The sequence below is a fragment of the Sinohyriopsis cumingii genome, chromosome 3 (genome assembly GCF_028554795.1).
Source record: "Sinohyriopsis cumingii isolate HCF-2022 chromosome 3, ASM2855479v2, whole genome shotgun sequence".
Classification (NCBI taxonomy): domain Eukaryota; kingdom Metazoa; phylum Mollusca; class Bivalvia; order Unionida; family Unionidae; genus Sinohyriopsis; species Sinohyriopsis cumingii.
In genome coordinates, this window is record NC_142963.1 from 137,489,402 (window position 1) to 137,502,273 (window position 12,872).

The 12,872-nt window shown below is 34.2% G+C and overlaps 1 protein-coding gene across 2 annotated transcripts in view; it reads left to right on the forward strand.

Moving 5' to 3' along the window:
• The window catches only part of LOC149803938 (protocadherin Fat 4-like), a 46,895-nt gene that overhangs the window by 18,612 nt on the left and 15,411 nt on the right, over nt 1-12,872 (forward strand). The window contains exons 6-8 of one of the 2 annotated variants that reach the window (XM_089953745.1): nt 4,121-4,251; nt 5,984-6,179; nt 12,355-12,480. In XM_089953745.1, coding sequence (XP_089809871.1) covers nt 4,121-4,251; nt 5,984-6,179; nt 12,355-12,448 — 421 coding nt within the window. In that variant the 3' untranslated portion in view covers nt 12,449-12,480. The remainder of the gene's footprint in view (nt 1-4,120; nt 4,252-5,983; nt 6,180-12,354; nt 12,481-12,872) is intronic. The other variant, XM_089953744.1, reaches the window with a different exon arrangement.

Below are 12,872 nucleotides of genomic sequence, written 5' to 3' on the forward strand. Positions count from 1 at the left end.
TATATGGCAAGGAAAGAAGAATAAAGGGAAAAAAATTTTTAAATGCAAGTTTAAAAAAATCACATCTGCTATATTTAGTATTTTAATAGTCACTGACTTATTTACCTTGAGACTGAAATTTGGAATGTTCATGGCACATTGTGTAATATAACAATGTGTAATGTAACAATGTGTAATGTAACAATGTGTAATGTAATAATGTGTAATGTAATAGTGTGTAATGTAACAGTGTGTAATATAACAGTGTGTAATGTAACAATGTGTAATGTAACAGTGTGTAATGTAATAATGTGTAATGTAATAGTGTGTAATGTAACAGTGTGTAATATAACAGTGTGTAATGTAAAAATAGTAAACTAGTCTTGTGCATAAAATTGGGGTAAATTATTATTGCAGCAAGGTGTCTAAATGCTTGTCAGTATCCAATGAAATTATACATATTGAATTTAAAAGGGAAATAAGAAAATGACATTAATTAAGCATCATTATTGATTTCTCAAACAATGTATGTCGACCTAATATATAACAATCCCATATAATGATAGTATCTGGTAAGTAAGGAACCAAGATATTGTGATCAATTGAATACACTGTTCTGCACATTGAAAAAAAAATCGTTTACATGTCCCTAAATCTACAGACATGAAAAAATTATAATTTTAATGTCCTAACTTTCATACAGCCTTTACAATTATTTTAAAAAGTAATTAAGGGTTTCTAGCCTTTACAGTTATTTTTAAAAGAGTAATTAAGGATGTGCCAGTCTTTACAGTTAGTTTAAAAGTAATTATGGATGTGCCAGTCTTTACAATTAGTTTAAAAGTAATTATGGATGTGCCAGTCTTTACAATTAGTTTAAAAGTAATTATGGATGTGCCAGTCTTTACAGTTAGTTTAAAAGTAATTATGGATGTGCCAGTCTTTACAATTAGTTTACAAGTAATTATGGATGTGCCAGTCTTTACAGTTAGTTTAAAAGTAATTATGGATGTGCCAGTCTTTACAATTAGTTTAAAAGTAATTATGGATGTGCCAGTCTTTACAATTAGTTTAAATGTAATTATGGATGTGCCAGTCTTTACAATTAGTTTACAAGTAATTATGGATGTGCCAGTCTTTACAATTAGTTTAAAAGTGATTATGGATTTGCCAGTCGTAACAGCTATTTTAGGGGCCTGAGTGGCTGAATGATGTAAATCGCTCACCGTTACGGTTAACTGCTGTCTCACCTCTGTCTGCACGGGTTCTGGTCTTGGGCTCAGCTAATGTGGATACGTGAGAAAGCTTGCAAGTAGCTTCTTGTGGACTGGTGGTTCTTTCCAGGGTTTTCCTGGGTTCTTCCTCAGTTATTTATACTGGCTGCCATGTATAGCCTATCTTGTGCTGGAAAATGGCATTAAACCCTACAACAACAACAGTTATTTTTAAAAGTAATTAAGGGTGTGCTAGCCTTTACAGTTATTTTTAAAAGTAATTAAGGGCGTGCCATTCTTTACAGTTATTTTAAAAAGTAAATAAGGGTGTGCCAGTCATTACAGTTATTTTAAAAAGTAATTAAGGGTGTGCCAGCCTTTACAATTATTTTAAAAAGTAACTAAGGGTGTGCCAGTCTTTACAGTTATTTTAAAAAGTAATTGAGGTTGTGCCAGTCTTTACAGTTCCCTGAGACTTGTATTCGTGATGATAGAGTGAGAAAACAAAGATCACATGGCTTCTGCTGATGTTCGCAAGAGGCAATAATAGGTGAACTCCTTACTAGCTGGGACAACACTTTGGTCCAATGGCATGATGATCCTTGACAGCTGTAGAAAACAATCCTCTTTGAATTACCCAAATTATAGCATCACAGTTCAAAATCTAATGAAATTAATTATTATAGAACAAAATGTTCCCAATGTTTTTGTTGGATAAAAAGCAGTTGTCAGATTAAAGAACATTGAAAAAACAGTTCACTATTTCAGCTACATTTCCTCCATTTTGGTCATGTCCAATTTATCCCCCATAAACCATCACCATTAGCACATTTACCCCTAGCAATGACTTAACGGGGCAGGAGGTAGTAGCCTACTGCTGAGAGCTCTGTAGTGTCATGGTCATGCATGATACACTGAAGTGGGTGGTATTATAGAAAGGTAGACAGATATAGCTCTACAATGATACCAAATAATCTTTAATATCTAGTTGCACTGCAAAATACAGATAAAAAAACTCATTTTTTAGACCTGATTTTTTTCTACCGTGGTCAGAATCCGATTTTGTGTCCGGATTTTAGTCTTTTTGGTCTCAGATCTAAGACAAACTGGTATGAACTGCAGACAGACAGATGAGCCTTTGCAAAAAGTAGGATATGATGGGCATTTGGAATAAAAAGTGGTCTCGATACAAAAATAATGGCTCAGTTTGGCAACAAAAAAAAAGAACTCCAACTTTTACCCTTCTCATGCGCGAGTCAAATAGCCAATGAAAAATTATGTTTCTAACACAACTAGGCAGTATGTTATTGAAAGATCACCGGGGATTTTGGTGTTTTTGGATCTGTTCAAAAATAGCTTTCAAAATGTGTTTCCTACTCGATTTTCAGGCAAGAATGACAAAAACCTCCAGGGGTTAATGTGTTAAAATCTCATTATCTTGTGACATCTGTGGGATTAATTTGGAATGATATTCAACGTTCCATCAATTGTACTTTATTAAAGTGATAGTTGGGTTCATAAGATTCCAGTTATAGGGTTTTGTATGAGGTAGACTGCAAGAGGTTTGGATTAATGGAACTCGACTAATAGGGTTTTGCATGAGGTAGACTGCAAGAGGTTTGGATTAATGGAACTCGACTAATAGGGTTTTGCATGAGGTAGACTGCAAGAGGTTTGGATTAATGGGACTTGAATAATTGGATTTTGATCAAGGTAGAATATAATAGGTTTAGTTTGATGGGACGTGAGGAATTGGGTTTTGTGTGAGGTAGGCTAGAAGAGGTTTAGATTAATGGCACTTGAATAATTGAACTTTGCATGAGGTAGACTGCAAGAAGTTTGGATTAATGTGAATTGATTAATAGGGCTTAATGGGATTTGACTAATAGGCTGCAAGAGGTTTGGATAAATGGGACTGGACTATTTGGGTTTTGCTTGAGGTAGATTACAAGACATTTGGATTAATGGGACATGACTAATAGGATTTTGAATGAGGTAGACTGCAAGAGGTTTGGATTCTTTCAGCTCCCTCAAATGGTTTTCATTTACATTTGCTTTCTTGATGCAAGATTTTGAGTTGATTGCATTCATTCCACATTGATTAGCTGTTTAATCTGTGTGGACAGCATTGTCCAGGGTATTTGCCTGTTTGCATTCACATTCCACATTCATTAACTGTTTAAGCTGTGTCCAGGGCAGCATTGTCTTGGGCATTTGCCTGTTTGCATTCACATTCCACATTGATTAGCTGTTTAAACTGTGTCCAGGGCAGCATTGTCCAGGGCATTTGCCTGTTTGCATTCACATTCCACATTGATTAGCTGTTTAAACTGTGTCCAGGGCAGCACTGTCCAGGGCATTTGCCTGTTTGCATTCACATTCCACATTGATTAGCTGTTTAAACTGTGTCCAGGGCAGCATTGTCTTGGGCATTTGCCTGTTTGCATTCACATTCCACATTGATTAGCTGTTTAAGCTGTGTCCAGGGCAGCATTGTCCAGGGCATTTGCCTGTTTGCATTCACATTCCACATTGATTAGCTGTTTAAACTGTGTCCAAGGCAGCGTTGTCCAGGGCATTTGCCTTCATACATCACTCACACATCTCACGTCTGTCTGCATTTGTTCAAGTCTTAACTCAACTTCAAAGTTTTATAGAAGATAATTGAAATGTCATTGTTCATGAGGGGAACTGCTTACATCAGATTATAGATACTGGACTTAATTGATTGGGCCTTATTGCTATAGATTACATCAGATTACAGATACTGGACTTAAATGATTGGGCCTTATTGCTATATATTACATCAGATTTTAGATGTAGGACTTAATTGATTGGGCCTTATTGTTATAGATCATTGAAATTGAATATCACATTTAATGGTTGATACATGTTTGTTTTACACTCGATTCATTTCCTATTTTTAGAGCCTGCAGAGTATACATATATGCTCTGGAAGACAACAGTATTGCAGCTGTTGGACTGCGATCTGTGCTGAAGAAGCGCTTTTTGACATCAAAAGAAATTCTTCAGCTCCTCACTGATTCAGAACTGGCTGGTCAGTAGTTGTCTTTATTCCAGTCTTTAAAATATTTGAAACATTTATGATTTTTGTCTTCAATCACAAAAGTTCCAAAACCTAGGATCAAACAATGTTATATAAATATTTAAATAAAACAGTATGGAGAAAAATGCAAACCATGGTCAACTGTCACAGGCATAATGACACATAAATGAGACAGAGATACTTGTCTTGTCAGCAAGCCTGAGACAGAGATACTTGTCTTGTCAGCAGGCTGTCTTGATTACTCAGGTGAATTTACATTAGTCAAGTAGATATCAAAATTTTGAGAAATTTTTTAGTTTGAGTTTAATATTTTGTGTCCATGATTACAAGTGAGATACAGCATTCCCCAAATTCTTTTTAAATCATATGACTGAATTATTTGTGTACATTTTAGTGGAATTTGATCTAGATTTAAAGTGGAATTTGATCTTGATTTGAGTGGAATTTGATCTTGATGTAAGTGGAATTTGATCTAGATTTAAAGTGGAATTTGATCATGATTTGACTGGAATTCGATCTTGATGTAAGTGGAATTTGATATTTATTTGACTGGAATTTGATCTTGATGTAAGTGGAATTTGATATTTATTTGACTGGAATTTGATCTTGATGTAAGTGGAATTTGGTTTTGATGTAAGTGCAATTTGATCTTGATTTGACTGGAATTTGATCTTGATGTAAGTGGAATTTGGTCTTGATTTGACTGGAATTTGATCTTGATGTAAGTGGAATTTGATCTAGATTTGACTGGAATTTGATCTTGATGTAAGTGGAATTTGGTCTTGATTTGACTGGAATTTGATCTTGATGTAAGTGCAATTTGATCTTGATTTGACTGGAATTTGATCTTGATGTAAGTGGAATTTGATCTTGATTTGACTGGAATTTGATCTTGATGTAAGTGGAATTTGATCTTGATTTGACTGGAATTTGATCTTGATGTAAGTGGAATTTGGTCTTGATGTAAGTGGAATTTGATCTTGACGTAAGTGGAATTTGATCTTGATGTAAGTCAAATTTGGTCTTGATGTAAGTGGAATTTGATCTTGATTTGACTGGAATTTGATCTTGATTTGACTGGAATTTGGTCTTGATGTAAGTGGAATTTGGTCTTGATGTAAGTGCAATTTAATCTTGATGAAAGTGGAATTTGGTCTTGGTGAAAGTGGAATTTAATCTTGATATAAGTGGAATTTGATCTTGATGCAAGCGGAATTTGGTCTTGATTTGACTGGAATTTGATCTTGATGTATATGGAATTTGATATTGATTTGACTGGAATTTGATCTTGATGTAAGTGGAATTTGGTCTTGATGTAAGTGGAATTTGATCTTGACGTAAGTGGAATTTGGTATGGCTATGGTCCGACTTTACGGCTTTAACTGTAATTATCATTTCATTGAAAGTAGACCTTTCGGCCGACTTTACGGCTTTAACTGTAATTATCATTTCATTGGAAGTAGACCTTTTGGGTGGGCTAAGTGATTAGAGCATCCAAAAGTGTGTTCAAACTTCTTGGTAACCATAACTACTGTTGTATGTTTAACTCTGTTATTTAGACAAACTTAAGATCATTATATTTAATAATGCAGCTAAGCATTGTTAACTTAAATAGGGATCAGTTAATCAGTATTTTAATGTTGTACATTTCACGTGATTTTAACTGTTTTTATTTTCCTCCAGATATTGTCGTCATTTATACTTTTATCTTTAATTATTTTAGATTTAAAGTGGGAGCCATATAAAATCAAATCTGTGTCAGCATTAGAAAAAGTTGAAGACACCAGTCCCAACCCTCACTGGATAGAGACGACCAGTGGTATTGTTACTGTGGTGTCAGCAGGTGTCTTCACTGTGATTATAGTGGTGTCCCTCAGTGTCATACTGCATCGATGTCGCAAGATGAAATGTCAACAGAGGTTTGTAGAATGAGTGAAGTACCACCAGTGATTGGTGTCATTTTGCATTGAGGTCACAAGATAAAATGTGAGCAGCATTTTGCTGGAGGAGTCAAGAACAACTTTTCAGAGGATCTGTAAACAGAATTTTGTAATTTGTTGGTATTTTTGGCTCATTTTTTTGTTGCTTGATAATAGGAGAACATGCTTTTATAAAGGTAAATTAATGATAGTAATAATAATAATAATAATAATAAAGACTTTATTTAGAGAAGGTAGCTCAGTTAGTTACAGAACTAATCTATCTTGAGGCCTTCTAGCTCTTTGGTACAGTAATATACAGTATATAAAAAATGATGTGAAAAATCAGGCTTTTTACTAAATAAGTGATTTTAAAAATAAAAATACCAAGCCTGGAAATGGTAGAAACCTACATTATGTCACTGGGAATTTTGTTCCATACCAGTGGACCAGTATGTTTGAAAACTTTTTTAAAACAATTCCTTTTTTGGTCTTGGTTTATTGTAAATTTTACTTCTAACAGACCTTAAATTTGGAGTACCATCAGCATCTCTTTGTTGCAAGATATTGCATAGATATACAGGAATGGCTTTTCTGGATACTTTATACATCAATTTGGCCTTTCTAAGAAATATTATTTCCTGTATTGTTAAAATCTTTATTTTATTCATTGCATCCTGGAAACTGTCAATACATTGATCAAGAATTATATGTCATGCCCTCTTCTGGAGTCTTAAAAGGTTTGTTATGTTTGAATTAGAGGTATCACCCCAAATTATATTACAATAGTCCAGATATGGCTGAATATAACTTTTATAAAAGATGACCCTATACTGAAGAGGAATGTATTTTTTGATTTTCCTCAGTAGCCAAAGATAAGAATTAACCTTTTTTGAAACATGTTTAATGTAATAGACCAAGTAAGATTGTTATCTATGAATACACCAAGAATTTTATCATGAGAGATCATATTAAGGCTCACATTGTCAAATAGAACCTGGAGTTTGTTGCTATACAGACTTGCTCAGTTTTAATGTGTTGTAAATAGAAGGGCTTTCGTTTTTTTTTCTTTATTGATGATCATACTGTTTTCCTTGCACCATACTTTAAGTCTGTTGAGAGCATCTTGTAAATTATTTTCAAGTACAGTTTTGGTTTTCCCCATCATAAACAGTGTAGTATCATCTGCATAGAAGTCAGTGGAAGAAATTGAAGTTTCTATATTAAGAGGCAAGTTGTTGATAAATAGAATGAACAAGAGAGGTCCTAGGATAGAGCCCTGTGATACTCCACAATTAATATTTTTACTTTTAGAAAGTTGACCATTTAAAGATACTTTTTGTACTGTGTCAGTTAAGTAAGAAGTAAACCAGTTTATAGAGTTTTCATTTCTCCTGTGTCTAATGCTTTCAGCCATTTATCAATCAAAGATATAAGTGCAGTTTCACACGAATAATTATATTGAAAGCCAGAATGATTATCATGAATAAGATCATGAGTGTTCAAATAGTTGAGAAAAGAATCGTGTACATATTTGTTCCAGTAATTTGGAGAGACAAGGAAGGATAGAGATGGATCTGTAGATATTTACATCATCTTTTGCTCCTGCATTATGTAGTGGTGTAACCATGGCAGTTTTCCATGTAAACTTATTGGACCTAACAATTTCAAATGAAAGCTATACTATTGCAGGTGCTGCTACCATCAGTAACCTTTCTCCAAGCATATCAAGTCCTGTAGCTTTACAATCATCCATTTTTTAAAAACATATTTCAATGCAAATTCAGGACTCATTTCAGGAATTTCAAACTTTGATTTTATTTGTCAGTTTTTTTAGCAAACAAAATGAATGAATTTCTGATAATCAGTTCTGGGTTCTTTAAGTTTTTCAGCAATTTGAACAAAAAGTCATTAATAAATTGAGATTCTGTCCTGCATTTCTAGGTCTTCCCATCTTTTAGCAATAGTACCACATACACAAGGTGCCCACTTCCACCTGCTTTTCTATCCCTTCAATAAGGTTTGTCATAGACATTGATATACAAGAAATTGATATACAAGACATTTTCACCCTGATCTTCTGTCAGCATTGTTTCCGAGAGTCCAAATAAATGGATATTATTATTTGGAGAGGTTAGCAGTAACATCACTTGATCAATCTCTCCATGAAAACCCTGAATATTTAAATGACATGTGCAAACCCTTATTTTAAACTCCTAAATTCATGAGATTAACATCAATTCTATTAGAGGCACTCAAGGAGACATTAAAAGTATTAAAACTATGTTGACAATCATCATTGTTACCACTGTCATTACTAGATGAAATATTAGTTTTTCTGCAGTTGCATTTTTACTTTTATAATCATTGTATAAATCTGAACTATCAGCTACATTTGAATATGTACAAGTAGCTGGTAAATTTCTATATTCAGAACAGCTATCAGCAAGGGGATCGAATATGTTTTGACATGGAATGCCCGGTGTATGTGACAGTCCTTGATAGATTGGTTCTCCCACTGAATAGAGTGTTCCTGTGGAACTGAGATGGCCTCAGTGCCCTTTTCCTATTCCATAAATCTAGTGTGAATTTTGGCTGCCATTGTTTCATCCAATATAGAGAACTACTTTAGTAAACTTGGAGAGATCATATATTTTTAAATGTTGATGTTTTATGTGAGCCCACACTTTCAAAGATGCCGCTAATTCAGATACAGAATATTCTCACTGCACAGACCCAGATCTGCTATCACATAATGCACTGGTAGATTAGGGTTTGTGCAGCTTTTTAGGAGTTATGAGTAGAATGAACAAAACAGACCATGATGTGCCAGCACATTATGTAATGGTAGATTAGGGACCATGTTGTTTGTATTTGGACTCAAATTGTGAATATTGACAGTAAATGTTTAGATCATGTACAGAAAATCACATGTAATAAGATGTATATAAGTTTCCACACACAACACAAAATTTCCATACATAATGCATTTGTGATGTGAAACACATTTGAAACATTACATATTACAAAGTTGAATAAGCATGTTTGGCTAAGTGACATGCAGTACATAGCCTAAATGTTTTGCATAATTTTTAGTATGACATATGCCTTGCTTACAAGCACCAACCGCTACATCATTTAGACCATGCACACATCACCAAAAAATGATGCTACATAGTTGCTGAAAGGGGCATTCTTATGTAGCAGATACCTGCATATTAACCCAGTAATTCTCATCAAAGTACACAGATTTCTATGACAGAAACCAAGGTAAATATAGGGTTATTATAGAGAAAAATAAAACAGCATGGAAAGTGCTATCCCTCGATCCTACAGGAGAATTCCTGCATAGTGTATATCAAACCAGAAATTCTCAGTCAAGTCTACTACTCTGTTAATGCTATTAAACATTCTTCAGTCTTTTGTTGGATCCAGGGATAGCAGCTTCTGCTCATATATATATATAGTATGTATGCTGTATCAAGATGTAGAAATGATTCATTAAAAGGAAACTAGCCTTATAGATACAGTGTAAACAGTGTAAATACTATACATATATTTTATTTATGTCACATGCAAATACATATATTTACCCTTTGAACAGAGTTAAGACTGACTACAGGCAACTGTGTATTGACCGAGTGTTTACACTTCAAAATGTAGTTCTATGCCTTTTGTGGCTATTCACAATCACCTTTGCAAATCGATAAGTTTATTGTTTTCTTTTTAGAGTTTAAATTTTCATTCACATTGATTAAATCAATATAAGACACTTACAGACACTTTGTTAGCTTCTTGAACACAGTGAATAATAATAATAATAATAATGCTTTATATATAGAGGGTGACTCATTAGTCAAGGACTATTCTCCCTTGAGGCCCTCTAAGGAGAGTATAACAGTGCACATTATATGAAGATAGCAATATTTACTCTTTATTTTAACATGTTTAGTATTAAAATACTAAATTCCATTATCTATTAGAAGTACATACATACTCATGATATCTATTCTTAAATACTCTAATATTTTCAGCAGATTTTACATGTAGTGGAAATTTGTTCCACAGAACTGTACTGAGTATTGGAAGCTCTTTTTAAATTGTTCTGTTCTTGGTTTTGGTGGTAGAAGGTTTTCATGTGATATTGATCTCAACTGGTATTGTATTGAAAAAAGCTTGAATAAGTCCTGAAGATACTCTGGTGCAGTTCCTGTAGACAATTATATGAAAGAACTGCCTTATGAAAATCTATCCTGTGAACCATTTGAGATCTGTAAATACATGTAATGGTTTTGAGAGATGATCAATAGATGCATCTAAAATTACAACTGCTGCTCGTTTCTGAAGTTTGTAAATCCTGTCAAGCTCAGATTTAGCACAGTTTCCCCATACATTTGAACAATAATCCATTGTTGGAAGAATATATGACTTGTAGTATAGATTGTGAGTTTCCATAGGTAAATATTTCTTGATTCTGCTGAGAAGGGCAATTTTGGATGACACTGTTTTACAAAGCATATCAATATGGTCATTCCATAATAAATTATTATGTACGGACACACCTACAAGCCTTTCATGTTTGACATTTTCTAATGGATGATTATTTATTGCAAGAGATAGTTTTGGGTTCCCTGATTTGTGTAGCTTTTGTGATGTCCCCAAAATCATACATTTTGTTTTACCTTCATTAATTACCATCCTATTTTGTTGTGCCCAGCTTTGGACTCTAATAAGGTCTGAATTTAATCTCATTTGGATAACTTCAGTATCAGAACTAGATGTATACAAGGTTGCATCATCTGCAAACAAATCTGTATTTGTGGATTCATTATTTAATGGTAGATTATTGATATAGATAAGGAAGAGGAGAGGGCCTAAAACTGAGCCTTGAGGGACTCCTGAATGAATTGTGTGAGTTTGAGAGCTAATATTGCCAATGCTTACTTGTTGAGACCTTTGGTTTAGGTATGATCTAAACCAGTTTAAAGAAGGATTGTCGAACCTGTAATAGTTCAACTTTTGCAGCAGAATTTCATGATCAACAAGATCAAAGGCTTTCTTGAAGTTAAGGAAAACAATCCCAGTCATATGCCCATTATCCATTTCTTTCAGCCAAAGATCAACTAATTTGGTAAGTTCTGTTTGGCATGAGCGGTAAAATTCTGATTGCGCTTTATGAAATAGATTGTATGTTTCAAAAAATGTATAGACCTGAATGGCTACATGCTTTTCAAATAATTTTGACAATACAGGTAGAATTGATATTGGTCTGTAATTCCCTGGATCCTTCTTTTCTCCTTTGTTAAAGATAGGTGTAATCTTTGCACATTTCAGTGCTTCTAGAAAATTTCCACTCGTTATACTTAAGTTAATGATATGCATTACTGACTTTGTTTTTACTGGTGCAGCAATTTTAAGAATTCGTGGACCAATCCCATCCAATCCAGAGGATTTATTAATATTCACCTTAATTAGCATATCAAAAACATTAGCTTCACTAACATCAGCTATTGAAAAATAATTATCTTCAGGAATTCAAGGTTCTGAATACTGTTACTGGAGAAGCTAATGAAGAAATTGTTGAACATTTCCACAATGTCTTGTATAGATGTTGCTATATTATCATTTTGCTTAAGTCTAGGGGGAAGACAACTGTTCCTGGGTGGGTTCAGCTCTTTTAGATGCTTCCACAATGTCTTGGTATCATTAATAGCCTGTTCATAGTAGTTCTGTTTTGCCTTATCTATCAGGTGCTTAGTTTTATTCCTCCACTTTCTAAAGCTTTTCATGTATTTTTTCTTGTGGAAATTATCTCTTAGGTGCCTAGCCTCATTGATCTTAGGGGTAATCCACTTGGGTGTAATTTGGTGTTAAACCCTTTTTGTTTTAATTGGGACATGCTTGTCTAAGGCTGCACTGAATATACGATACCATTTTTCTAAGGCATTGTTGACATCAGCTATATTGCAGACTGATTATATAACCATTGATCATCATCAGTCCCATAGTCTGGTAGAAAAACTGAGCCATTAATGTATCTGTGCATGGAATATAGTGCAGAATAGAATGACAAACCAACAAGAGGTAATTAAAATATTTTAATGTTTTTACAGTTGATCTAAGTCATTATTGTGCTTTGCATTGCTAATTATTTCTCTCTCTTTTCCTGCTCCAGTGACCTAGTGGTTAGAGCATCCGCCTCGGATGCTGGAGGTCATGGGTTTGATCCCAAGCCAATTCATACCAAAGACTTACAAAAATGGTACTAACAGCTTCCTCGCTTGGCATTCAGCATTAAGAGGTTAGTGTTAGGTCTGGTCAGCTTGGTGTCAGGATAATGTGACTGGGTGGGACATCATGCTACATGTCTGTGGCATGATGCCCCAGTGCTAGACATCACTATAAACTGTCACACTGCAGACATTGTATTAATATGACTGAAAAATTGTTAAAGCTACGTAAAAAATATAATCACACACACACACACAATCCCTAGCATAAAGAAACTGAACTCGACCCAGAGGTAAACACAGATCATAGATCCATGAAATATAGGTCGTTACGTCCTGGGTGGGACATCATTCTACATGTATGCAGCATGATGCCCCAGTGCTAGACATCACTATAAACTGCCACATTGCAGACATTGTAGCAATATGACTGAAAAATTGTTAAAGCTACATTAAAAATCCA